The 25,187-nt window shown below is 27.0% G+C and overlaps 3 protein-coding genes across 3 annotated transcripts; 1 reads left to right on the top strand and 2 right to left on the bottom strand.

Annotated features, from left to right (window-relative positions):
* The first annotated feature begins 18,039 nt into the window (after positions 1-18,039).
* Positions 18,040-19,367, top strand: LOC113793625 (uncharacterized). Its single transcript, XM_027343676.2, has one exon. The coding sequence runs from the start codon at positions 18,285-18,287 to the stop codon at positions 18,816-18,818; it is 534 nt and encodes a 177-aa protein (XP_027199477.2). The 5' UTR covers positions 18,040-18,284; the 3' UTR covers positions 18,819-19,367.
* Positions 19,094-20,517, bottom strand: LOC113793624 (uncharacterized). Its single transcript, XM_075825035.1, has 3 exons — positions 20,377-20,517; positions 20,030-20,293; positions 19,094-19,951 (listed from the first exon to the last, which is right to left on the bottom strand). The coding sequence occupies exons 2-3, from the start codon at positions 20,222-20,224 to the stop codon at positions 19,787-19,789; spliced, it is 360 nt and encodes a 119-aa protein (XP_075681150.1). The 5' UTR covers positions 20,225-20,293; positions 20,377-20,517; the 3' UTR covers positions 19,094-19,786.
* Positions 20,518-22,045: 1,528 nt separating this feature from the next.
* Positions 22,046-23,505, bottom strand: LOC113793622 (uncharacterized). Its single transcript, XM_027343672.2, has 2 exons — positions 22,870-23,505; positions 22,046-22,796 (listed from the first exon to the last, which is right to left on the bottom strand). Exons 1-2 carry the CDS (start codon positions 23,123-23,125, stop codon positions 22,675-22,677), a joined length of 378 nt encoding a protein of 125 aa, XP_027199473.2. The 5' UTR covers positions 23,126-23,505; the 3' UTR covers positions 22,046-22,674.
* Between the last annotated feature and the right edge of the window lie 1,682 nt (positions 23,506-25,187).

The following is a 25,187-nucleotide window of genomic DNA, read 5'->3' as shown; positions in this document are numbered from 1 at the left end:
AAACGAAAACGAAAACGACTATAGATGAGGGGGAGAAAAAAAATAGGCAAGAACAAACGAAAAGACTGTTATTTTCTTCTGTTATTTTCTCAACAACGATGGTTTAGAAAATTGTTGCAGCGACGCTGCAAAAAATATTACAACTTTTCCGTTATTATTCTTATCATTATTGCTACTGTTGCATTATCCTTCCACAAACAACAGCAAACAAACAATATACTCCGCCTACAAACAACAGCTACCATCATCATCATCATCATCTTTAACTTTCATTCATGATTAATTTAAAAGGAAGAAGAAGGAGAAAATTTTGTGTGTGTGTGAAAGATCCTGACGTCATCATCCATCGATGGCATCATTTTTTTCAACAAAAAAAGATTTTAAAATATCAAAAAATCAATCGAAAATCAATCGAGATCAATTGGTAATGAATTTCCGAAAACAACAACAGAAAAAAATTTCAACTAATTACCGAATATGAATCATCATCATTGCCAACAATGATGATTGAAATTTGATTTTTTGATTTGTTTTGCAAACAATCCATTTGCAAACATCTGTGAAATATAACCGACAAACAAAAAGCAAAAAGCAACAACCACTTGTCAATATTTGAAAAAGAAAAGAAAATTTCGGAAGTTGAAAATCATCATGTAGGAAAAAAAATCAATGAAATCAATGAAATTGAATACTAGATTAGATCAACAAGAGGGAGAGGGAGAGGGAAAATGAATGAATGAATGAATGATGGGTGTGAAGTAAAGAAAAAAAAATGATGTCATTGTGTTAAAATTGACAGAATGAGATAAAATGTCAAAAATGAAATGTGAAATGATTTTTTTTGCTTTCTCATCTTTGATTTTTTGCCGCAAACAATCGACCGACTAACACTGATTTACTGATGATGATGATCATCATCAGTCAGTCAAGAAGAAACAATTTTTTGCCACCAGACAAAATGATGATGTTGATGATTACAATCGATTATTGCAATGTTGCAGCAATATTTTTTTTCGGTTTGATCTTTTTGGATTTCATTCCATCGTTTTTCGCAATTTGGGAATTTTTTCTTTTTCTCTTTTTTTCTTAGAATCGATTGGTCAATTTGATGTTCGTGTTCAATTCGGTAAATTCAGTGCTTTTTTTTGGAATTTTGAAAACACACAAAAATTTCCGGTCAAAAACTATTTTCCAAAATTAACCAGAATTAATATTTTATACAGCGAAACATATATCTGGAAAATATCTTGATTCACAGAAAACCAGCCAAAGAAATATTTTCTCCATATTAGCAGATTGGCGCCAAATGTCGGCAAAAAGAAAGAGAAATTCACCGAAACAAAATGTAATGACGCCCATTCAGGTTGTAATATTGATATTGACCGCGGTTAATGCAAAGTTAACAAAAAAAGAAACAACATCATTATAATGATATTTTTTTTAGTTGCCATTTGATAGTGCAATCATGTTTATTTTATTCATTAAAAGTTTATTATTAAACATAATTATCTTTTCAAGAATAATAATCATTATTATTAAAAAATCACTGCTGGAAACTGACCACATTGTGAAATTTGTCATTGCCCTTTTCATTTTCTTGGGAAAATTTCCAGTAATTTCACAGAAAAAACCTTGGAAATTTTTTATTTACTTATCAAATTTGATTTTTGAATGGATTTTATTGTTGAAATCGATAACGATGATTAGCATCATATGATTATGATGGCTTTGATGATGTTTGTATGTTACATTTACGATAAGATTTTTTTGAATTGAAAGAATGGCGCGAAATGAAAAGAAAGTTTTTTGGTAAATATTTCCGCAAAAAAATTACAACAAAGTAAAAAAACAAAATTGTAATAAAATCATCATGTTATTTACATTTATATTTCAAAAAAAAAACAAATCATAATCATCATTCTGTATTCAATAATTCTGTAAATAGTTGTTCTGTACATTCATATTGCGAACTTTTTTCTATATTTGAATAATTCTTGTCATATTTCCAAGAAATTTTCTCAATTTGAAAATATTTGAATGAATGAAAAACAAAATTTGTCAAATGAAATATAGTGTGTGTCATTAATTTGAGATTTGAATAATTTTTCCGGTTCAATTTGTTGTTGTCGTCGTTGTCGTTGGGTGATAAATTTTCAAAATGAATTTTTTTTCAACCAAGAAAAAAGTGAAAATGTGAAAAAAAATGTTTCCGGAATGTTAAAAAAGAGAAATTTTTCACCAAAATATCCACAGATAATCATCAATAATGGCATCTGATCGATATCGGATATTGAATTTTAATTTCAAATTCAATTCATCCGTTCATTCCCCTTTAAAAAAAAAATTTATTATGCAATTAAATTCCACAAACAAGCGAAAAAAAGACAAAAACGATTACAATACAACCAACGCAAACCAAAGAAAAGAGAAAAGAAATTTATTACCACACAATAATGGCGGTGGTGGTTTTAGTGAAATTTTTTTTTTTGATGAAATTTCTTTACAAATTTTCAATCGAATAGCGATTATGAAAAACAAAATTACCGGAAAAAAACATGCTGGTTTTGTTTGATTTTTGCTTTCGTTTTCAACAAAGTTTTTTGATTGAATTTTTCCCGTATCAATTCGGTTCAGAATCAAACAGAAATTGTTTTTCTTTTCTCCCATAATTCTTTCTCGTTGAAATCTCACTGGATAATCTTATCATTTTTCTCCTGGAAATTCAAATTCAAAGGAAGAAATGGTACATGTTTTTGGTCATGATTTCATTGATGATTGTTGGTTTTTTCCATTCATTAATATTGTTTATATTTTCTTCTTTCTTCCAAAATGATGATAATGATAAAAATGTTTTTTTTACACATTTCTTTCATTGATTATCAATGAAATTATCAATTTCAAAATGAATTGATTATTTTCATGTTTAAAATCTAATTTGGTTTTTTTTTCTCTTTGGGTGAATCTGATGATCAGATGATTCTGTTGACGAGTTTCTGATATTATTTTTGATCCTCATTATGTAAACATACACAACACACACACACAAATCGATAATCATGTGATTAGTTTCTTTGATGAAATTGATATGATCGATATTTGTTAGGCATACGAAAAGCGTTTTAAAATTCCCAAATTCTTCTCCCACAGAATATTCTGTTTCATAACCATCTTGGTATACTTGGATACTGAAGGTTCTTTTCTTGCATCTTTTTTGCTCGACAAACATCAAACCCACATATCAGATAAGATTTTTTTGTTGCAAAATTGTGATTCATCATTTCAGAATTACAACTGGGGGTAAAAACAAACAAACAAGCAAATAACTGAAAAACAGTTAGCAATGAACATTTTTTTATCAACTAAAATTATAATTGAAAATGAAAATGAAAAATAATCCTTGAAACATACATTCTATTAACACACTGGATTTCTTAATTTTTTTTTTCATTGAAAATTTGAGACCATCATCATCGATCAGTTAGTTTGTGTGTATGTGTTTTACACAAACAACATTTCATTTCATTTGATAAATAAATAGAGAGAAAATGAAAAAATTGTTTGACAATCTTCTTTTTCATTTGATTTAAGATTTGTTTATTTTCTTGCTTGAAACTTGCTTGACAATGTTGTTTATCAATTGTATGTTTCGTTTCTTATCTAAATTATTTGCTATTTGTCAAAGTTTTTTTTTCTTCCAATATTGATTATCGATTGATTGATTGATTAGAATTTTTTGTTTGTTTGTTTGTTTTTTTTCATAAACGAAAAATCGAATGATTTTATTCAACAAGAGAGAGTGAGTGAATGAATGAATGAATGAAAAGTGTGCTTTGAAGAATTGAATCGAATTGAAATGAATTTGATATATTTTTTACGGCCTTGTTGTTGATTGATTAATTGATTGATTAATCGATTATCAAGTCCTGTTTGTTTGTCGAGAATAAAATGCAAACAACTAAGCAGAAAAAAAAATGAAATAAAGATCTTTGTTGAAAATATCATTCGTTCATCAAAGTAATCCATTTCCATGAATGGATAAAAAAAAGGCAAAAAATCCACAAATTAAAACAAACGATCGTAGAATGGATAATGAAAAAAAGTTTCATAATTTTTCTGAACATCATCATTGTTTAGATTCATCAATGCAATGCAATAATGTTAAGGTCATAAATCATCATATGAATGATGAACAAAAAACAAAAAATGAACACACATACAGAATGTGATGAGTAATTCTTTTGCTTTGGTTGTTTAAAGATTATCATTATCATAATCTTTGTTGTTGTTGTTGTTGATGTCTTTTGTCCAAATTGATGACAACAACAACAACAACAAAAAAATCTTTTACTTTATTTTTCTTCTTAGTGAACATGTCCCATGTGAATTAGGATAATTTTGTTGTTTTTTTTTGTTTCATAAACTACAAATAAGATGATAGAATTGTTTGACAAAATCAGACAGCAAATGTCAACTATTTTATATGAATAAATTAATAAGAAATGTTTTTTATTTTCTTCAAAAAAAAGAAAGAAATCATCTAAAAATAACTCATTTTACATTTCGAAAAAAGAGGGGATTCAACAATTCAATCATTAATTATTCAAATTTTTTGTCTATGCGATGATGATGATGATGATTAGCGAATGCGATAACAACAAAAATTGATTTCTTTACACTTTTGTTTATGGATGAATAAAAAAAACATTGATAAAAGATTTCGATAAACACAACAAAAATGTTAAGCATCGAAGAAGCGGGAAAAAAAATCTTGATTTTTTTTTATCAATCAACCATCGTCTAATCAATTGATGATGGTGGTTGATTTGTAAAAATAACGTGTTTTTTATTGGAATTTTGTTCTCAATTTCTCCTTAAAAAAAAGATTTTTGTTTGTTCGGTCTATAAGTGAACATTATTCAATTGATTTTTTTTTTTTTTTGGTTAGAAAAAAATGTACAAACATTCATACAATGTGACATAATATAAAATAAATGTTTGGTTTTTGTTTCATCGTCGTTGTTGTTGAATGTTTGTTTTAGATTGATTGCTCTTTTTTTTTCTCTCCTATACAAGTCTATATGTTATTCAAATTATCAAATTTTTTTTCTCTCTATGGGTTCATATGGTACACGATGTATATTTGGAACATTAAAAGTTTATATGTTTTTTTTTCTAATTTGTGTACTGTTGCGTTGTTCCATTGATAATTGATGATTATCATGAAATTCAAAGGAAAAAAACAAAATAGCAACAACAATAGAATTTCAATGGAAAAGCAATTTCCTTTTAATGAATGAATTTAGTTAAGGCATCATCATCATCAGTAGCAGCAATATCTGTTGTTGTTAATTGATATTTTTTAATTGTAATTAAATTTGAACAGCCAAAAAAAACAAAAGAAGCAACAGAAACACATTGTATGTGTGGGTGAATATAAAAAATAAAAATGAAAATTCTTTTCAGGTAAATTATGCTTATGGCAATTTACATGAATGGCATTTTCAATTGACATTTTTTTCCGCTATTTCGCTACAATGATATTCAGATAGAAAAAAAAACAATTTATGTACCTTATATTTTTCTGGTTGGTTATAAATATCATCAGGTATTTTTCCTTATTATTTACTATTATTTACATCCCACACACACAAACACACAAACACACACGCATATAGTAATAATCTACTTCTGGTTTTCTATATTCATAACATCATAACATCATCATCTTCATCATCATCGCTATCATGAGATTTAATTAAATCAGAATTGCAATGAAACCAGTAGGACGAAAGCAGAAACTAACTAAACAAAATAACAATAATGATAAAGTTCTTCAGCTCTTGAATTCAGTTTTTTTGTTTTGTTTCACATGTTTTTTGATTCGCTTTGTTTCTTTGTTTTGGTTTTGATTCAATTTTCACATCATTATATTCATAATTATAATTCAATGGATTTTTTTCCATTCATTCAATATGGGAAAAAATTCATTGTTTGATGACGATGATGATGATGGTGGTGCCAATCGAGTAACCGCATCAATCTATGGATCTAGTGATTGAAAATTCAAAAGAATGATTTTTTTTTCTTTGATATGCTTCACTTGATTCATTTTATTTTATCCATTAATAATACTGATGAAATATGATCGAAAATACTTAACTGACGAAAATTGTTTTCCATTGAATAAGAAGAATGATGAAGGATGATGAAAATTTTCAAGTAAAATTAATTAATTTAATGAAAAAAATTGAAAAAAAATTGAAAAATCAATATGAAAAGTGTTTGTTGTAGTTGGTGTCGAAATAGTTTTGGTTTGCTAACAAAATATTTTCAAAGAAAATTATTTTGTCAATTTCTTTGGTTAGGATCATTATGATTTGTGACAGCATTTTTTTCTTTTAGTCAAACAAACACAGGAATTGTTTTCGAATGATTTCGAGACAATTTTGTTTAAAAAAAAACAAACTTTGCCAATCAATATGATGATGAATGGATCTCATCTGAAAACACACACACACAATTTCATCAGAATGTTAAATTATGTGTGTGTGTTTTTTCTTATATTCATCATAGAAATCTAAAATGATAATATTTTCGTTTGGAAACTTCTTCTTCTTTCAATAGAATCGTTTAATAGATTTATGAAATGAAAAGAGAAGAGAAGAGAAAAACCAATTTTCTTGTTTCACTAATTTATGATGACAGAAAAATTATTATTTTACCTTGAAGATATGATTATAGTTCAAAGTCATTCAAAATCAAATAAAAAGTCAAATATGAAAATAAAACGATAAATAAAAATCTTTATTAATGATAGAAATCGGCTTATATTTTTATTATTTTTTATTTTTGTTGATTTTTATTTATAATCTTATCAAATTTTTTTGTTTTTTGTTTGTATTTTGTATTTTCTGATGATCAAATTTTATAAATAATTTTATTACATCAGTTGCATCGCCTGTATCCTAATTAGAAATTATCATCATTGAATACTTTTTTGCGCAACGATGCTCAAATCCAAAAATGAAATAGTCAAGAAATGTATGGCAGTGAAGCCAACATTTTGGAAACAAAAAAAGTTTATAATGTTGTTTTTGGAAAATGGAAAAAAAAGTAAAAACAAAAAAACAAAATCAATTAGTTGGAAAAAAACATGAATTTTTCTATGTTATTATTTTCCGAAGAAATTTTTCTCTCTATCTTGCCCATATGTCATTATTAAATTCTGTATAAAACAACAAACATGATGAATTCTGTTTCATTCAATCTTATCAGCATATTTTGTTTTTTTTCCTACATTTTCTTGCTACCATCACCACCAGGTAAATAATGAATATTCATTTAGTATTTTCTTTGCACTGTTTTCTCTATGGAATTTCTCTCTCTCCCGTTTTTTTTCTTTTCGGCTACAATAACAAGATTCCATTATAATGAAATACTGAGATTAAGATGAAAAAAATATTCAGAAATTGTTTATGAAAAACAAGAAAAATTGACGTTCCAAAAAATTCCAAAAATCTACCCAAATGAAAAAGTAATTTATTCATAATGATTAATATTCATAATAATGAGAGGAAGATGATGAAGGAAAAAACAATTAATCCAGTACAGCATACCTTATTTGGCTATTTGGGTTTCATTTGATTGAAATTTTGACCTTTCGATTGGATAAAATACATTGATGTCATTATGTAAAAGGGAAGTTGGGAAAAAAAGGTTAATCGTTAATCGCAATCCCAAATATGGATCCAAAACAAACTATAGTTTTTGACATATAATGAAAAATTTTCGGTAATTTTGGTTCAATTTCTGGTTGAATAGAAACTGACAATGAAAATTAATCAAACAGTGGAATCCTATATTTGGATTTCTGAATGTTTCATTCAATATCTGTTGTTTTTGTTTTGGGGTTCAATCTATTCAATCATCCAAAAAAAACATTCATTTCACCAAAAAAATATCATGTATTTTATACCCAAAAATAGCTTCTTTTGTTTGACAATCATCGATTTTAATGTAAAAATATTTTCTTGTTGTTGTTGTATCCATATTTGGAAACAATATTGATGTTGGAATGTCTTTTTTTTTTTTTTTTTGTTTGTCTGACGAAAAGGTCACTGTATTATTTTTTTTTCCCTTGATGATAGATATTCTAATCTATTTGTAACATTATATCATCCATTACATGAACATGCATTCCATCAACAATAACAAAACAAAAAAAACGAAAAAAGTCACCAAACAAAAATAACAAAATAAACAATAAAATTTTTTTAACCAGAAACAACATTATTATTCAACCGGAAATTATAGATATATAATTGATTGACAGCCATTAATAGAAGCAGTAAAAATGTTTGATTCAAACCATGATGCAATACTATTAGGTTGTTCGGAAAGTACTGTCGGCACCATTTTTGATCGTCTCTAAAAAATTTTTGGTTGAAGATTTTGAAATTTTTAAAAAGCCAATTAATTTCTTGGTTATCTGGCTATAATTTGATCAAAAAATTTCATCAATTTCCCAGCCCGAAATTTTGCTAGGGCCGTTGGAAGTGACCCGTCTATTGCATAGCCGTCTGAATGTCGTGTCGTTTTGTGTGCATAGCCTTTCAATGCGTTTGTCGATCATCGAGAATTGTGGATTTTTTTCTCAACCCAAAGTTTTTGTTGGCTTTTTTTGATCTCAAAAAATTCTTGAATTGATCATCATTCAAGATTTGAAAAAAAATTGGAAAAAATCATAATGGTATAGGGAAAACAGCACATCATACATTCTTATTCCGACCGGAAATCAAACCGCTTTTGAGGATGATTGCGTTGCAGCAAAATTTTGAAAATCACTTCTGGTTAGTCCCAAGACATGAGAGATCATCAGTTAGGGGCCAAAAGTTGTTGGACAATTTTTTTGATGTCACAGTGGACTGAAAACAAAAAACGTCAAAATTTTGAATTTGACAAGGGTCACTTCCAGCGGCCCTAGCAAAATTTTGGGCTGGAAAATTGATGAAAATTTTGGATCAAATTATAGCCAGATAACCAAGAAATTAATTTGCTTTTAAAAAATTTCAAAATCTCCTACCAAAAATTTTTTAGAGACGATCAAAAATGGTGCTCGAAAACGCCGACAGTACTTTCCGAACAGCCTAATATATTGAAAATTGAAAATCCAGAATAGAAAGAAAAAAGAAAAATTCCAATCATCAATCATAATCAATAGATGATGATGATGATGATGATAATTTGACCGTTTTTTTTCTTTGGAAACATCATCCAAATCCTGGATCAATCTTGAATAAATAATTTTTTTGAAGCAAGAATTAATAACGAAATTCTTTCCATAGAAAAAGTTTCAACGACGGGTATATTCAATAAATATTTCATGTCATGTTTTCGGATCAATTTTACACGCGCGTACAACGATTCAAACAATAATGTATGACATTGATCATCATGGATGAAATGAATGAATTTTATGCTTCAAAAATAATCATGTTTTTTTTTGTTGCGGAATTTTTCCATTCTATTCTTCTTTTTCTACCCGAAACATTTCTTGTCATTCAATGAAGAAGAGAGAGAAAAATCGGAAAGAAATAATTTTGTTTTTCCATATATGTGATGAACATCAAAGCCAAACAATGTTTGGCATCATCATCTCACTCAACAACAACAACAATGATGAGGATCTGTAGAACACACACAAACAAACGAAGGCAATAAAGAAAAAATCAGAGAAAATTCAATTTTATTCAATTACACTACTAAGAATATTGGTAAGAAAAGAAAAAATCAAGAAAATTCATCATTCATGCTGAGCATGTTTTTCGGGATTTGAACTGATCTATCATGGAAATCTCATCATTATTATCATCATTATTATCATGCTGTGTGATTATTGATCATTTGTTGAATTTCAAATTTTTTTGCTTTCAATTTAGTCTGATTTCAGCAACAACGAAGAAGAAAAAAGCCAAGAAGCAAAAAAAAAACAGGCCAATCAAAATGAAAAAAATCAAACGTTACCACCACCACCACCACCTACCGGTTGTTTCGATCAAATCATTTGAATAAAATTTTTTTAATTATTCAATAATGATTTTAGTTGGAAAAATAATTAGATAAATCTGTTACAAAAAGCTTGAAATTGATTCCGATTTTTCCCCTGTTTAGCTAAATTTGAATGGAAAAATTTTTGAATGATTAAAAATAAACATTTCTGTTTCGAGAATACCAAAAAACATATTGCATCCAATATTGATTTCAAGTTTTATGTTTTACTTTTTTGTTTTTGTTTAATTAATCTTGTGATTCTTGTTATTGTTTATAAGCTTTTTACCCACTCACACACACAAGATATCAAATCAAACAACAACAACAGTTTTTTTCGACATATTTTAATTGAATTTCTTATCAATTTTCATTTGAAAATAACGATAACAGCAGCCAACAGCCTCTAGATAGATTCATAGAATATTTACTTTTGATTGTTTGATATTTGAACAAAACAAAAAAAAAGTTACCTGCATAAGTTTTTTCATTCATTCTTTCTTTCACAATTCATCAGCGATCAAATTCAAATATAAACATGACGTACAGAAAACGGAAGTCAATATGGTGGTACTTTGGTTCAAGATGTGTGTGTGTGTGTGTTTTGTTTCTCCATTATTATAGCTCAGGTATTATAGATTTGAAAATATAATCATCACAATAGATTTTCGGATAAAGCATGTGTGGGAATATATAGTTGAAGTAAAATAACACGATTGAGGTTGAAGATTGTCAAATCTCCAAACACAATCAAAATATTTGTCAAACTTGTACCCGAAACAAAAACAAACAAACAAACTTGAAGACAAACCATCAATCCATCCATCCATTTATCAAGGATAATCTTTCTTTAAGGTTTTTTGTATTTGGGCAAACTTTCCGTTTTGGAAATTGCACTCAAATTTCATTTCATTTCATTCTTGTGATGATAAAAATTAATTGAAATAAACTTAATGAATCAGCTAATAAGATATACCGACCCAAATCAAAAACAAACAAACAACCGACCATTTATGGTCATCTTGAATTTTTCGGGGAATTCAGTTCAAAGATTCAATAAATATCCAACACGATATTAGATAACGATGATTATTATCATCAACATCATCATATTACGGAAATGATTTTTAAAAATGGTTTTTCATTTCCTATCATTCCTATCGGCCGGATATTACCGGATTTCATTCCTCGCAACTGATGTTTATCATTATTATTATCAATGTTGTTATTGATGACCTGAATAAAATTTCCGGAAATATTTGTTTATAGAAAAAATAAAAAGTTTTACTAAAAGTTTCTTTCGTTTTACATTTTTATTTTCATTGATATCCTTTGAGATTTTTCGTACACAAACAAACAGAAAAATTCCAATTTCTAATAAATCTTGAACTTTTTATTTTTGATATTCTTAAATTCCTGAATCAAGCAAATATTATGATATTGATGATGAAATCCAATTTTAGACAAGTTGATAATAATCAATCATAGAAAAAATAATAATAATTGTTTGCACAAGAAATGGAGCAATAACTTTTTGGTTTCTTTCTTCTATTTTTTCTGGTGGATACCCGAAATGGAATATATTAAATAACTTTGTAACTCGACCTTCTCCATACAAACCAAACAGACAAGCAAACAGGCAGACAAACCAAACAGAAATTATTTTCATTTGTTTGAATTTTTTTCTCTTATTTCTTCACTGTAAATGTAAACCAAGAAAAAAATGTTAAGAAAATTGGATCCCTAACCATACATTTGGCATTGACATTTTTTTTCTTTTTTTCTTGAAAAAAATAAACATTAAAGTCATAACAATAACAATAAAAGAAGAAAAAATTATGAAATTTCTCGAAAAAAAAGCTGAGAAAATATTGAATTTTTTTTCTTTCGATATTAAAAAAGATGAAAAAAAGTAAACGAATGATCGGATGGATGAAATTCATCCGTAAAAACCCGATCAATACACACCAAAAAACGGAACAACATAGATAAAAATAACAATTTCGAATGACGAATTTATGCAAAAATATCATCAAAGATTCCAGGTTGTTGTTGTTGTTGTTATTATTCAAAATAAAATATAATCCAATATAAAGAGAAAAAATAGAATATCCGATAAAAGAAATATCAACGATGACGATAATGATATGATATGATTATTATGATGATAATAATAATAATAACATATTAGAAATCGATAAGAAATTTGAAATCAAAAGGCAAAAATAATGGATACTTTTTTTTTTGTTGTTGGAAAAAAAAGGTTTATAATCGGTTTAATAATGATGATAATAAGATAACAAAAAAGGATTATTCATTTACGATGATAATAATAATTAGGTATTCCTTTAGGTAAAACTTTTATTTTTCTGACCAAGTTTTTTTTTTTTGTTTCTTCATAGGAATTGAATTGAATGAATGAAAATTATTATCATTATGATGATATTTATCTTCTTTATTTTAACATTGATCAACAAATGAATTATTGATAAAATCATTGATATATTAACCTTTTTATATAAACAGGTAAAAGTTTTCAACAAAACGAAAAATGTTAAGAAAAGATAAAAAGTTTTCGTAACTCTGTAAATGAATGAAATAAATATATTGAATTCCAGGAATTTGAAAGTGCAGAGAGAGAAATTGATGACCAATGATGTTTAAAAGTTTCAATTTTTCATTCCATCGAAATCATCATTATCATTTCTTCATCGATTATTCATGTTTTGTTGTTTGCATCATCATCATCATTCGGTTATTTACACACAGAAAAATCATCAGACAAAAAGAAACGGAAATTGTGGGAAACCTAACGACAGCATAAAAAAAAGCCATAAAAAACACGAACAAATGAACCGAATCAAAATGGTAAAGACAACGGAAAGAAAATGATCACTTTTTAGAAATAAAAAAAGTTCAATCAACTGAAACATTTTTAATGGAAGAAAGAAAAAAAAACAATTTTTCATTTGTTAACCACAAAAAAAAATAACCCATAAGAACAATTGTAATTTTTTCATTCATTCATTTACCAGAATCCATTTGTTATGGTGAAAAAATAATCAATAATTTACCAATAATGAATGAATGACACATCCAAAGGTATAAATGATCGAAAAAAATTTTCCACAAACTAAACACGTGTCCGGTTATTATTATTTTTTCGAAAAAAAATTTGAAAAGTGAAATTTTTTCTCTTTTATCTTTCAACGTTTATTCGATATAGTAGATAATAAAACCAAATATTTACCACACACACACAACTAAAATTGTCAATATGCTTCTTTATTTTTACAATATCATCGAATAACAATAGATAATAATAATGTTTTTTGTTTGTTGACTTTTGAAAAACAATATATATATTTTTTATTTTCATTGTAATACATTATGTTTTATATTTTTCTGTTTTGTCGTTGTAAATATAATCACTTTTTTTTTCTCTCACTCATTCTTTCACTACCTTTCAATTCATTGTTTGTTTGTTTATATATCCTAAAAACAAGCTTCTTTTTGGGTTTTATATTTATTGACCAAATACACACACATACACAATGTATCATTTTCATTTAAAGTGAAACTTGACCAAACAACAACAACAACAACAACAGCAAAAATTCATTTGTAAATAAAGTAATAATAATAATAATAATAATAATAATATAGAAATGGTTAACCATCATCATCATCATTATAATCATCATCATCATTATTATCATTGTATTCATTTCAAATCGATTCATTCATTCATTCATTCATTAATCGTTGGACCATATAAAAATTGTCCTACAAAAAGAAGAAGAAGAAAAAAAATTGATTATATCATATGGTGTGTGTGTGTGTTTTTCCTATTGTAATCACATTCATTCATTCATTTTCTCATTGGTTTCATTGGGTGTTATTTAACTGTTTGATCCATAATAGATAAAAATTGTATATATTTCTTTCTTTTCTTGGTCTTTTTTTTCGTTAACAAATTTTCATTTACTACTGATGAATCAATGATGATTATGATCAAATTCCAAACTCATTAATGTTGTTGTTGTTGTTGATGATGATGATGATCATTATCATCATAAAGGTTGTTTGCTTGTTTTAGGGGAGAATTTTTCGTTTTTTTACTTTTTAGTTTAGAATTTTATTTTTGGGGTTCTTGGCTTATCTATGATACAACAAAACAAATAAACAAAACAACAACAGCAATATTTGTCATCATCATCATTATTTGAATTGATGATGATGATGATTGTCATGTCCGGTTATTGCGAAATTTATGTTTTTCTTTTTTTAAATCTCTAATAATGCTACTACCTTTCTTTTGGGGAGAAAAAAAGACAAATTTTTCATTGTTATTTATGGATTAAATGAGAAACATCAACATCACTGTTACTGACCACCATCGTCATCAACATCATTATTATCATGGCTATGTGTGTGTGTGGACATCATACACATCACACATCCATGACCGTTAGAAATTCATTGGAAATTTTTGTTTTTGTTCATCAAATTTAATTATGATCCCTTTTTTTTTGTTTTCTCTTTTCATCCATCCAATTCATCTGGAATCGAATGGATGGATTTTGTTGTTAACAAACAGATGTCTGCTGCTAGTGAGCACTTTGATAATGATGTTTTTTTTTGGGTACAGTTTGGATCAGAAAAAAGGAAAGAAAAGAAAAGAAAATCTTTCTTAAATCAATCGGAAATCAATGTGTTAATTTTATGAGATTTTTTTTTTTTGTTGGCCAGAACCATACAGCAACAACAACAACAACAGGGATTTATTGTTGTAAACAACGAAAAAAAAATAATTAATAATTATTAATTTTCTATAGGTTTTTTTTGTTGTAATAATGATGTTGACAATGACAATCAAAACTAAAAATAAATAAATGTTCTTTGTTGTTGTTGTTGTTGTTGTTTTGTTATTTTTTTTTCACTGTAATTGGATTTTAATTTAATTAAAATGAAAATGAAAACAAACAAAACAAAAATAAAATTAATAAATGATTGTTTGTTTGTTGATGAAAAAAGACATTGTACTTGGTTGGTTTGGTTGAATGAATGAATGAATGAATCTCTGGTTTCCCCTTTTTCCATAGATGTCAATAATTTGTATTTTTCAATATTGAATGTCGATCGTTTTTGATTGTTCGTTATCGAAATTCATTTTTGGAAAAGTTCATTGTTTTGTTGATTTCCGCATCAATTCTTTTGTGTGTGTGTGTCGGGAAAAAATGACAAATCATCATTGATGATTATGAAATCATAATTTCATCACCGGAAATTCAAATCAAAATAATAATGATTTACCAATTCCAGTGCTACCATCTATCGATTTTCATTTCTAATGATAATTCAAAAAATGGAAAAAAAAAATTCAACACGTTAGCATCATTGGATGAAAATGAAATGAAATTAAAATTTTTCATTTGTTCATTAATCCTACTCCGATATTCATTTCATATTGATCAAAAAATGAAATCAATATTCAAATCATGATGAAAATTTGATTGATTTCTGGAAAAAAAGGAAAATTAATTTCATTTTTATCATTATTAATGATGAAATTCAATAAATAAAGAATATTCTTGGAAGATAATCTTTGAAAATTTAATTCCAAGGAAAATTAATCAATTTTTTTCTTTGTTTGATCCGAGTTTTTGAAATTCTTTACACGTATTTCGAATGCGTGTACAGAATTTTTCTTAACACTGTGTGTGACGCCAACTATTGGTCGAAAATGAAAACAAAATTGAAATTTTACAACAAAAAAAAAGAAAAGAAAATTGAATTTACAAATGATATTTTTACACCAATGAAAACATTTCATTCATAACATTTCACGAATTTTTGGTGGCAAATGAATTCAATTTCATAAATAATCTAATTTAAATTCATAATAGTTAAGCTTGGTGTGAATAGCAATTGTAAATTTTTATTTTTTTGGCTTGTTGTTTTCTCATCATCATCATCATTATCAGGATCAACACAAAAACTTTAGATTAGATGTGATTCTTTACGAAGGAATTCTCATGAAGAAAATGATGATTTTCTTTTTTGCCCGAAATCGTAACATTTGACGATAATGATGATGATGATGATGGAAACTATGGTTTTTTTTTTTGTTTTTTTTTGGTAAAATTAATTTTTAACGTGTTTTTTTTCTGTTAACCACCGTTACCATTGACGAAAAAAAAGAATGCTAATGATGTCATCATCATCATATGCGTAACTTATATGTGAAAAAATGTTGTTGTTGTTGTTGTTGATGGCTATGAAATCATTATGAATTAAAATTACCTAATTATTTTTATTTTTTACAGTCATCAAGTTAATTTCTTTTCTTTTTCTGGTCCTGTTGAAAGGATGATGGCAGCAGATTTTATTACAAACAAACAAAACAAAACAAAACATTTCAATTTTTTGGAGAATAAATCTTCAGGATAAACAACATATCTTTGCCATTTTTATGGAAAAAAATTTCGGAAATTTTCTTTCCATAAATTTTTTTTGGTGAAAAATCTTTTCTTACAACCAAGAAAAAAAACGATAAACTTAGTTTTTCAAAATAGACAAACAAACAAACAAGAAAATATCCGGCTTGAATTTACATAATTGCAACATAAATTTGTCATATGAATTTTTTTCGAGAAAGTTTCCTTTTTTCCCATAAAGATTTTCATAAAATCCTTATCTCTCTCTCTTTTTTTTTGTATGTACATTATGTGTAAATATCTCTTGGGTTGATTTTAATTTTTTTTCTCTGTTTTTTCTGTTGGCTGGAGTAAATAAAAATCTTCTGCAAAAAGATAAGCCGTTAAGCTAATATAATTGTTTTAGGCCAAATGGAAAAAAAATTCCAATATCGTTCTGCTTGCGTTGATATTACGCACGACGAAATTTTTTGTTTCCCAGGTTGTTAAGTAGGTTTTACGTAGTTTTGAAAATATTCTGTCGGATGTTTTCCTTCCCTCCCCTTGCTCAATTCAAAAAACCAAATGATTTTACCTGATGAATTTTGAATGTGGAAAAAAAATTGATTTTCAAATCCTCCCCTTCAAACAAAAAAAATGTAAAGAACTTTGGTAAACAGAAAAATAAAAATCACAAACAAACATGGTTTTCAACAACAACAACGATGACGACGAAAACAAATGATGCATTTCGATGAATTAAACATAACCATATGGTTTTTTTATCCAGAAAAAAAAATTTCCGGAGGCATTTTTTCGTAAAATCAAACAAGCCAAAAATTGACGGTAATCAACAACAACAAGAATGTGATGAAAATTTTTAATTTTTATCCGATAAAATCTCTGATTTTAAAAATCTGGAAAGATTTCTTTCCTTCCTTTCTGTTTTCTGAAAAATTTTCAATTTCTGCATTCGATTAACCTACACACATACCAAGTGGTTAATAAATTTAAATAACGTACTCTTGTTCTTATTCAAAAAGAACTAAAGAGAGTGAGGAAAAATACATGTCGATGCATATTATTTGAATGGATTATATAACCCCAAAATATTCATGATTAAAAAAATGATAATCAAATGCATCGCATGCGCATTCCGCATGCATTCATGATTCAAAATTCTACCATCTTTGTGTATAACTCGCGCGAAAAAAAAACAACATTATATGTTGCGTCACATAGAATATTGCTGAATGCATGAATTTTTTTTTGCATATCACACACCGACACAATTTTTTTTTCAAACGTTATTGGTTATTTTCATTATGTTTTTTATATGCTGATTTTGAACCAGATTCTGTATGTCCCTGTTCCCTTTGTTTACTTACTTTGATGGTGAAACTTTGGATGAAGATTTTCTTTTCTACTTTTTATTTTGCTTGTTGGATATATTTTCCCTTTCAACCACCAACCAACAAAAATATACCTCTATGTTTTTTTTCTAGACTAGATTTTAGTGGATTGAGATGTCGCCATTTTTTGAAAGAAAAAAAAATATTATCAACATTGATATTTAAACTAGATAAATATTCATACAGAATTGCCATTCGATTTAGTTTTTCGATTATTATCATCATCATCATTTTTGGTTGATAATTTGGATTCTTTGAATTGAGATAAACTTTGAACAAATTCACCAATTACAGTAAACTTTCTTTACAATAGTGTCCAATTTCTTGGAAATTTTTCTTCGAATATTTTTTCCCTCCCGTTTTATTGATAGCAATTTCAACAGAAATTTCAAAAAATCATCAAATCATGAATACGGCAAATCAACGATTAAAATCATTATCATCATTATCATCATCGATTGTATTGATTTCCATTATTATAATTATTGCCATATTGAATGATAATAATGAACAAAAAAATCATGTTAATGCTGTACGTACAATGGATTTTCCAACCGTTATACGACGTTTAGATTGTTCATCATTTTGTCGTCGTACAAAATTTAATGGCTATGTTGGTGGTTGTCATTGTGGATTTACATTATTTTCACGTAAACGTTCAGGTGGTGGTTTTCAACCATCAACAATGGCATTAGAACCGATACAACAACAACAACAATCATCACCATCAATATCATATATGGGCAATAATTTTGGCGAACCACAACAACAACAACAAAATGATGATAATGATGATTTTAATATGCCATTGGCAATGTTAAAATTATCATCATCACCATCCAAAATGAAAGAATATTCAGAAAACTTGAACAACAACAACAACGATAACAACAATGACAATAAAGAAAATTTGAATAAATTATATCTTGGTGAAAGGTGAACGAATATTTATTCCAGCAAAACGATCATCATCATCATCATTGGTCATCCTATGGTCATCATCATCATGCATCTGACAGCAATAGATCTCATCATCATCATCATTGAAAGAAAAATCATTGAAATCTATTCTTGCATTCAAAATAACACTATTGATTCAAAATTGAAAAGTAGCAAAAAATTTTTTCTCCCCTTTATTAAATTAGATACATTTTTTGTTGTTGTTGTTGTCCAATCATTATCACCACCACGAAAAAAAAAATCATTTATTTCAAACAAAAAAAAAAACAGAAATTAAAAATTTATTGATAAAGTACATTTGAATCGATTGAAAAAGATACAAAAGTAACCAAAACAAATCTTTTTTTTTCACAAGAGAATTCAAAACACACACACACACACAGACAGACAGAAAAATTATGTAAATATGAAAATTAAAATGAATAATTTAAAACAAACAAACAGACAAAAACAAATACTGGAAACAAACAAAAAAAAAGGATATAAATTTTGAAATTAAAATATTAAATAAACAAAAGTTGAAAGTTTGTTTTTTGCTTTTGTTGAAATAATGATAATTCTGTATTCTGGATTCTGATTTTGAAAAAAAAGAGAAAATACTGGATGCAACACACAGAATCGATTGATGATAATCGATTTACCTTTCATTTAAATTCGTGATCATCAATCAATCAATCAATCAAGAAAGAAAAAAACCAATCACGACCATAGCCAATTCTGGAGAGAATGATTGAACACCATTGATCATTTACACAATGAACAAAAATTCATTTCTGTTTTTGTTGTTGTATTTGGTTGATTTAATCTGAATAATTTCGATAAATAAATGAAAAAGTTTGTGGAAAAAATATTTTTACAAAATTTCTGTTGTTTGGTAATCAATGACTTTTTTGTTTGGATTTTCTGGTTGTTATTGATGAGAATGTTTTGTTGAAAATTTTTTTTTTTTCAATATGCTTGAGGTGATTGACGAAATAAACGTGCAATTTGAACAAATAGCCGATGTAATAGATTGGTTTGATTATTCGGTTGTTGTTGTTGATGATTCCAAAATGTTGATGGAATTCGATCATAGTCATTGATTCGATCTGATATTGGTAAATCCTCCGATTCCTAATTGGTTGAAAGAAAGGGAAAAAAAGAAAAGATAGATTGGAAATTCAACGAAAAACAAACACAAACAACACTTACCATAATTAAACTATTATCCACTTTTCTACCCATTCTTGGTATTGATTTAGATGTTTTAGTAAAAAATTGTCCATCAACATTATCAATATTTGTGATTAAAATCATTGTTATTAATAATAATGATGATGATAGAAAAATTGTTATCATCATAAATGATGATAAACGTAATGTTGAACAATAATGATGGTTGATCATTTTTTTTAAATATCTATTTAAATCACTATATTCCAAAAAGATGATTGGATTTTTGTTTTACGAATCAAACTGGCAAATGAAAAAAAATGAAAAAATCAAAATCAATCAACTGATTGAGAGAGAGAATGTATTTTATAATTTTTTTTCCTTACTGATTATGATGTCGATGATGATGTTGATGTTGAATTTCCAAAACGACAATTTTTGTTTGTTTTTGTTTTGATCAACTTTAATGTTTTTTTTTTTCTTTTTCGCTTCTGTAGGATTGATTGATATTGATTGACTGACGGACTTGATCAAATAAATTTCGTGTTTCGATTGTGATGATGATGATGATTATGATTGAATGAATTGTTGATATTATCGAAAAAGCATCATATTTTTGTTTTGTTGTTGTTGTTGTTCTTTTTTTGATTTTCATCATTTGTCATCATCTACAACAACAACAACAACAACATTGAATGATTGATGAAATTGTTTACTTATAATGGGGAAGGGTATGTATCTTTTCAATTAAAAGAAATGAAATGAAAAAACTGAAATAAATAAAAATTTAAATTTTTTTTTCTTGCATAGCAATCTGCACTCTGAACATTGTTTATGTCAGCGAAAAACAGAAGTACACAAATTCATGGCCTTTTCATTATCATTTTTTTTTATTCATGGTCATTCAAGAGCAGCAACATCATTATCAACAACAACAACAAGTGTAAATTTAATAAAATTACACGATTGATTTCATTCATACAATCAATCAATCAATCAGAATTGCTCTCGAAATACCTTTGTGTTGAATCAATGAATTTCAAAATTATCATTATGAATTCAATTTTTTTTCGCCCAAATAATTATTACAGATGATTATAACGAAGATGATAATGATGGTAATGGTGAAGATAATGTTGCAGAAAAAAGAAAAAAGAAAAGAAATTGCAATCAATCAAAGAAATAATTGATTACTTGATCAATCAATCAATCAATCAATCAATAATTTGTTGTTATGTTTTATATTTAACGTTGCTATACCTGTAATCAAACGATTCATTTCAATATTCATACACTGAAAGTATTAAAATTAATTAAAATCAAAAACAGTAACTCGTTTCGGTGATTTTCCACTTTTTTTTCGTGATTGATATTTTCTCTCTCACTCTCTCTTCATCTGCTTTAAACAGATGTATGATGTTTGCATGATAAATTTCAATCCATTTTGTGGAAATAGAAAAAGTGGTAACCCTTTTTTTCTAGAGAAACCGGTTGATTCCAGAATTTCTTCTTCGCTTCTTCTTCGAAACAAAAAAAATCCTATGGTAAATTTGAAAAAAACAATAGCTGTCATCTTTTTTTTCACTCGAATCTTGACCTTAATCAATTCTTTTCTTTTCATTTGATTTGAGAATTCAAAAAATGGAATGAAAAACATCCACACATTAAACTTGAACTAAAAAATGCACCCACCAACAAAAGAAAATAAATAAAGATTGAAAAAAATAACAAACAAACAAACAAAAAATAAAAAAACCCAAAATTAGAAACATTCAAAATTTTTTTGGAAAAAGTTAAATATAAACACACAAACAGATATAGAGATAGAGAAAGAGAAAAAAACCCTAAGTCGGAAATGATTAAATTGAAATTTACACTTAAAGTGCGACAACAACAACAACAACAACAAAGAAAAGAAATATTCGGATCTTCATACAATCTTACATAACGCCTACGCAATTATGGATAAATGTTTTGCTGTTGTTGTTGTTCAACAACAAATTCATTTTGTTGATTGATTTTGAAGATTTTGTTTTTTCATCTTGTGTCCATTCATTTGACAGGAAAATAGAAATTCTTTTATTATTTTTTGTTTGTTTGTTTTTTTGTCATACAAACAGATAAAATGAATTTAATTTGATTGTTGTTGGTTTATTGTAATTGTATTTGTAATCATATAAATCAGTTTCAGTTTAATTTTCATTATTTATTTCTTTTCTTGTGGTTGATTCTCGACTTCAACAACGGTAATAATAATAATTTTTAACTGACTGAGTTTTTGAATGATTTTGGTTTCGGTTTTTGGGTTTTCGTTTGAATGAAAATTAAAAAAAATTTTTTTGTCCCATGTTTGTGTAGGTGTGTGTGTGTGTGTGATAATCATATCCATTATCATAATAGATGAATGTAATTATGTATACATAGTATATAATTAAACAAGATTCTTGATGATAAATGATAAATTTTTGTTTGTTTGGTTTGTTTGTTTGATTTACTGGATCCATTCAAGGAAAACAAAAAAAAAATTGTTCAAAATGTTCAAAATTTTAATATGTAAGTTTCGAAATGATTTTTGATAATGTTTCGACGATGATGATGATGATGATGAGTGTTTTTGTTGTTGTTGTTGTTGAGAATTTCGTTTGTAATGATAATTTTCAAATTCAGATCCAGAAGTTATTACTTCATTTGTTGTTATTATTATTATTATTACTGATAAATTCATTCAGTTTGATAAACCAATTATTACAAACGGGCATTAAATTGGTAACCAAATCGCATATATTGTTCATATCGTTATCGATATCTAGGAGGGATTGGTGGTAAACGAATGAGAAAATATTTGTAAAAAAAAAATCTTAAACAAAAAACTACAAAACCTTGAACATTAAAACGACCAAACATTGATGATAATCCTGCTGATGATGATGATGATAATGATGGTGGTGATTGTAATGATGGTGATGATACTGTAGATGATAATGATGATCTTTTACCAAAAATTCCACCATTCAATGGTGGTTTTTTAAATCCATCAACCATATAATAATTTGAATAATAAATAATTATTAATATGGTCATTAGAAATATTGTACGACCACCAAAACAAAATGATGTTATCGTTGATGAGGCCATTTTTTTTGATTGATTGATTGATTGATTATTATTGATTTTTTGCCACAAACAAACAAATTCGTTGAATCAAATCACTGATATTCTTTTTTGACTTCTGAATTTTCTTTTTCACTCTTGGTTTTTATTCTTTTTGATTCAAAAATTGATTTTGATTTGATTTTTTTTTTTGGAAATGTTCTTCGTTTAAATATCCCCAAATCAAACAAACGGCCATCATCAACATCATCATCGACAACAATTATTGTTCATTTTGCAAAAACATGAACAAGAGAATCCTTTAGAGAATTTTTTTGTTGTTTTGTCGTTCAGTAATTAGAGTATCACGTTTCATTTGAAAAATTCGTATTCTATATTTGACTGCTAGAATATCCTGTGTGTGTGTGTGTGTGTGTGCGTGTCGATTTTAATGTTGTTTTTCAAGTTGTTTGACAATTTTTTTTTGTTACTTCTTTCTGGTTGTTGATGGTAACCATTAACCAGAAAAAAAAAAAAACATCGAACCAGTAATTAATGATGGATATCATCACAATTTTGTAATGATGATAACAAAAAAGGAGGGCGGAGACAAAAAAAAAAATATTTGCTGATTGAAACAACAATTGATTCAATTGAACTACTATTAGTGAAAGAATATTCTTGAAATGAGTAAGGATTCATTTGTTTGTTTGTGTGTGTGTAGGTTTGTGTTCATAGAATTTTGAAAATTTGTACGTCTTGCTCTTGTTCATTGAAATCAAAGAATTGAGATCATGTTTATCAATTTGATTTGATTTGGGATTTTTCATTTTCGGATGATGATGATGATGATGATTACTAATGAGCATCTGATCTCAAATCACTAATTATCAGTATTTTTGTTGTTGTTTTTCCCTAATTTGTTTAATAATCTTAACCAAAAAGAAAAGAAATTATTCTTCAACAATAACAACAACAGTCAACGTCCGTTGTTTTTGTTGTTGTTGTTGTTGTTGTCGAAATTGTACACACAAATTCCTATGAGATTTTTCAAAAAAAAAATGACAAAAACAATTTTTTTCAAATCGGATCTTTATGTTTTCGTTTTTCCAATGAAAATCATTGTTGAATGATTATTGCAACATTATTTAGGGAATTTTGTTAATTAATTAAAAATAAAATCAAGAAAAGAATATTCTGTGGAGAAAAAAAACAAAACCCAAAATCCAAATCATGATTATTTTTTTTTATCAATCATTGATTAATCTATGAAAAGAGGATTTATGATGATAATGTTTAATTATCGTCATCAATCGAAAAGTTTATTTAAAATTTTTTTTTATTCATTTCAAAAAAATAATTCAATAAATTTTTCATTTCATAAATGTCAATGTTTGTGGTTCTCTCTTTTTGTTTGTATTTTTGATGTTTGATGTTTTTTAACCCCTTCTTTTATCCATATTTTTGCTGTGAATAAAAATTTCCAAACAAAATGTGTCTGTCATGATTTTATCTATACAAATCATGATCCATGATGATCATTCTGCCTGGCGGATAATAAATATTGAATTTTATTTTCAAGTTTTTGTTTTTATATTATTTTGCTTGATTTTTCAAATAGGGAAAATAGTTTTTGGTTTGTTTAAAGAGACAAAAAAAAATTACGAAATATGAAAAATGAATGAGAGAGACAGGAAATTATTTTTTCCCAAAAAAAAATAATGGGGAAAAGATCAAAGATCAGTAATCCATGTATCATGTTTTGTTCCAAATTTTCAACAAATTTATAATGCTACAATGCTAAGATATTCGGATGACACGTATTTTTTGTTTCGAAAATCAAAAAATCCAATCAAGAATTTGTATTTCGAAATAATCAAATCAAACAATGATGATTTTCAAAGAAATTTGATTAGCAATTAGTGATGAACGTGTTACATGAATATTGCCCTAATGAATTTCCAAACCAACAAACAAACCAAACCGGAACTGAATTGAACCTGATTGTTGTTTGAAACCTGGTGGTGGTAGAAAAAAGTATGCATATACCCCAAATGTGTGAATAATGATGGAAAGAATTCCAGTACAATACGATGAAAACATAAAA

This window comes from Dermatophagoides pteronyssinus, unplaced genomic scaffold, assembly GCF_027571235.1.
Source record: "Dermatophagoides pteronyssinus isolate colony J.1.1.1.1 unplaced genomic scaffold, Derpt_VIB-CSIC_2022.12 sq0003, whole genome shotgun sequence".
Classification (NCBI taxonomy): domain Eukaryota; kingdom Metazoa; phylum Arthropoda; class Arachnida; order Sarcoptiformes; family Pyroglyphidae; genus Dermatophagoides; species Dermatophagoides pteronyssinus.
Note: the sequence above shows the minus strand (reverse complement) of the source record. Positions and strands in the feature narration are given on the sequence as shown.

Bases quoted from the DNA above. Each gene is read 5' to 3' on its own strand.
- LOC113793625 (XM_027343676.2), top strand. From the start codon at position 18,285: ATGAATACGGCAAATCAACGATTAAAATCATTATCATCATTATCATCA.
- LOC113793624 (XM_075825035.1), bottom strand. From the start codon at position 20,224: ATGATCAACCATCATTATTGTTCAACATTACGTTTATCATCATTTATG. The intron at 19,952-20,029 runs GTAAGTGTTGTT...TCAACCAATTAG, and splicing joins TGGATAATAGTTTAATTATG to GAATCGGAGGATTTACCAAT.
- LOC113793622 (XM_027343672.2), bottom strand. From the start codon at position 23,125: ATGGCCTCATCAACGATAACATCATTTTGTTTTGGTGGTCGTACAATA. The intron at 22,797-22,869 runs GTTTTGTAGTTT...AATCCCTCCTAG, and splicing joins TGGTCGTTTTAATGTTCAAG to ATATCGATAACGATATGAAC.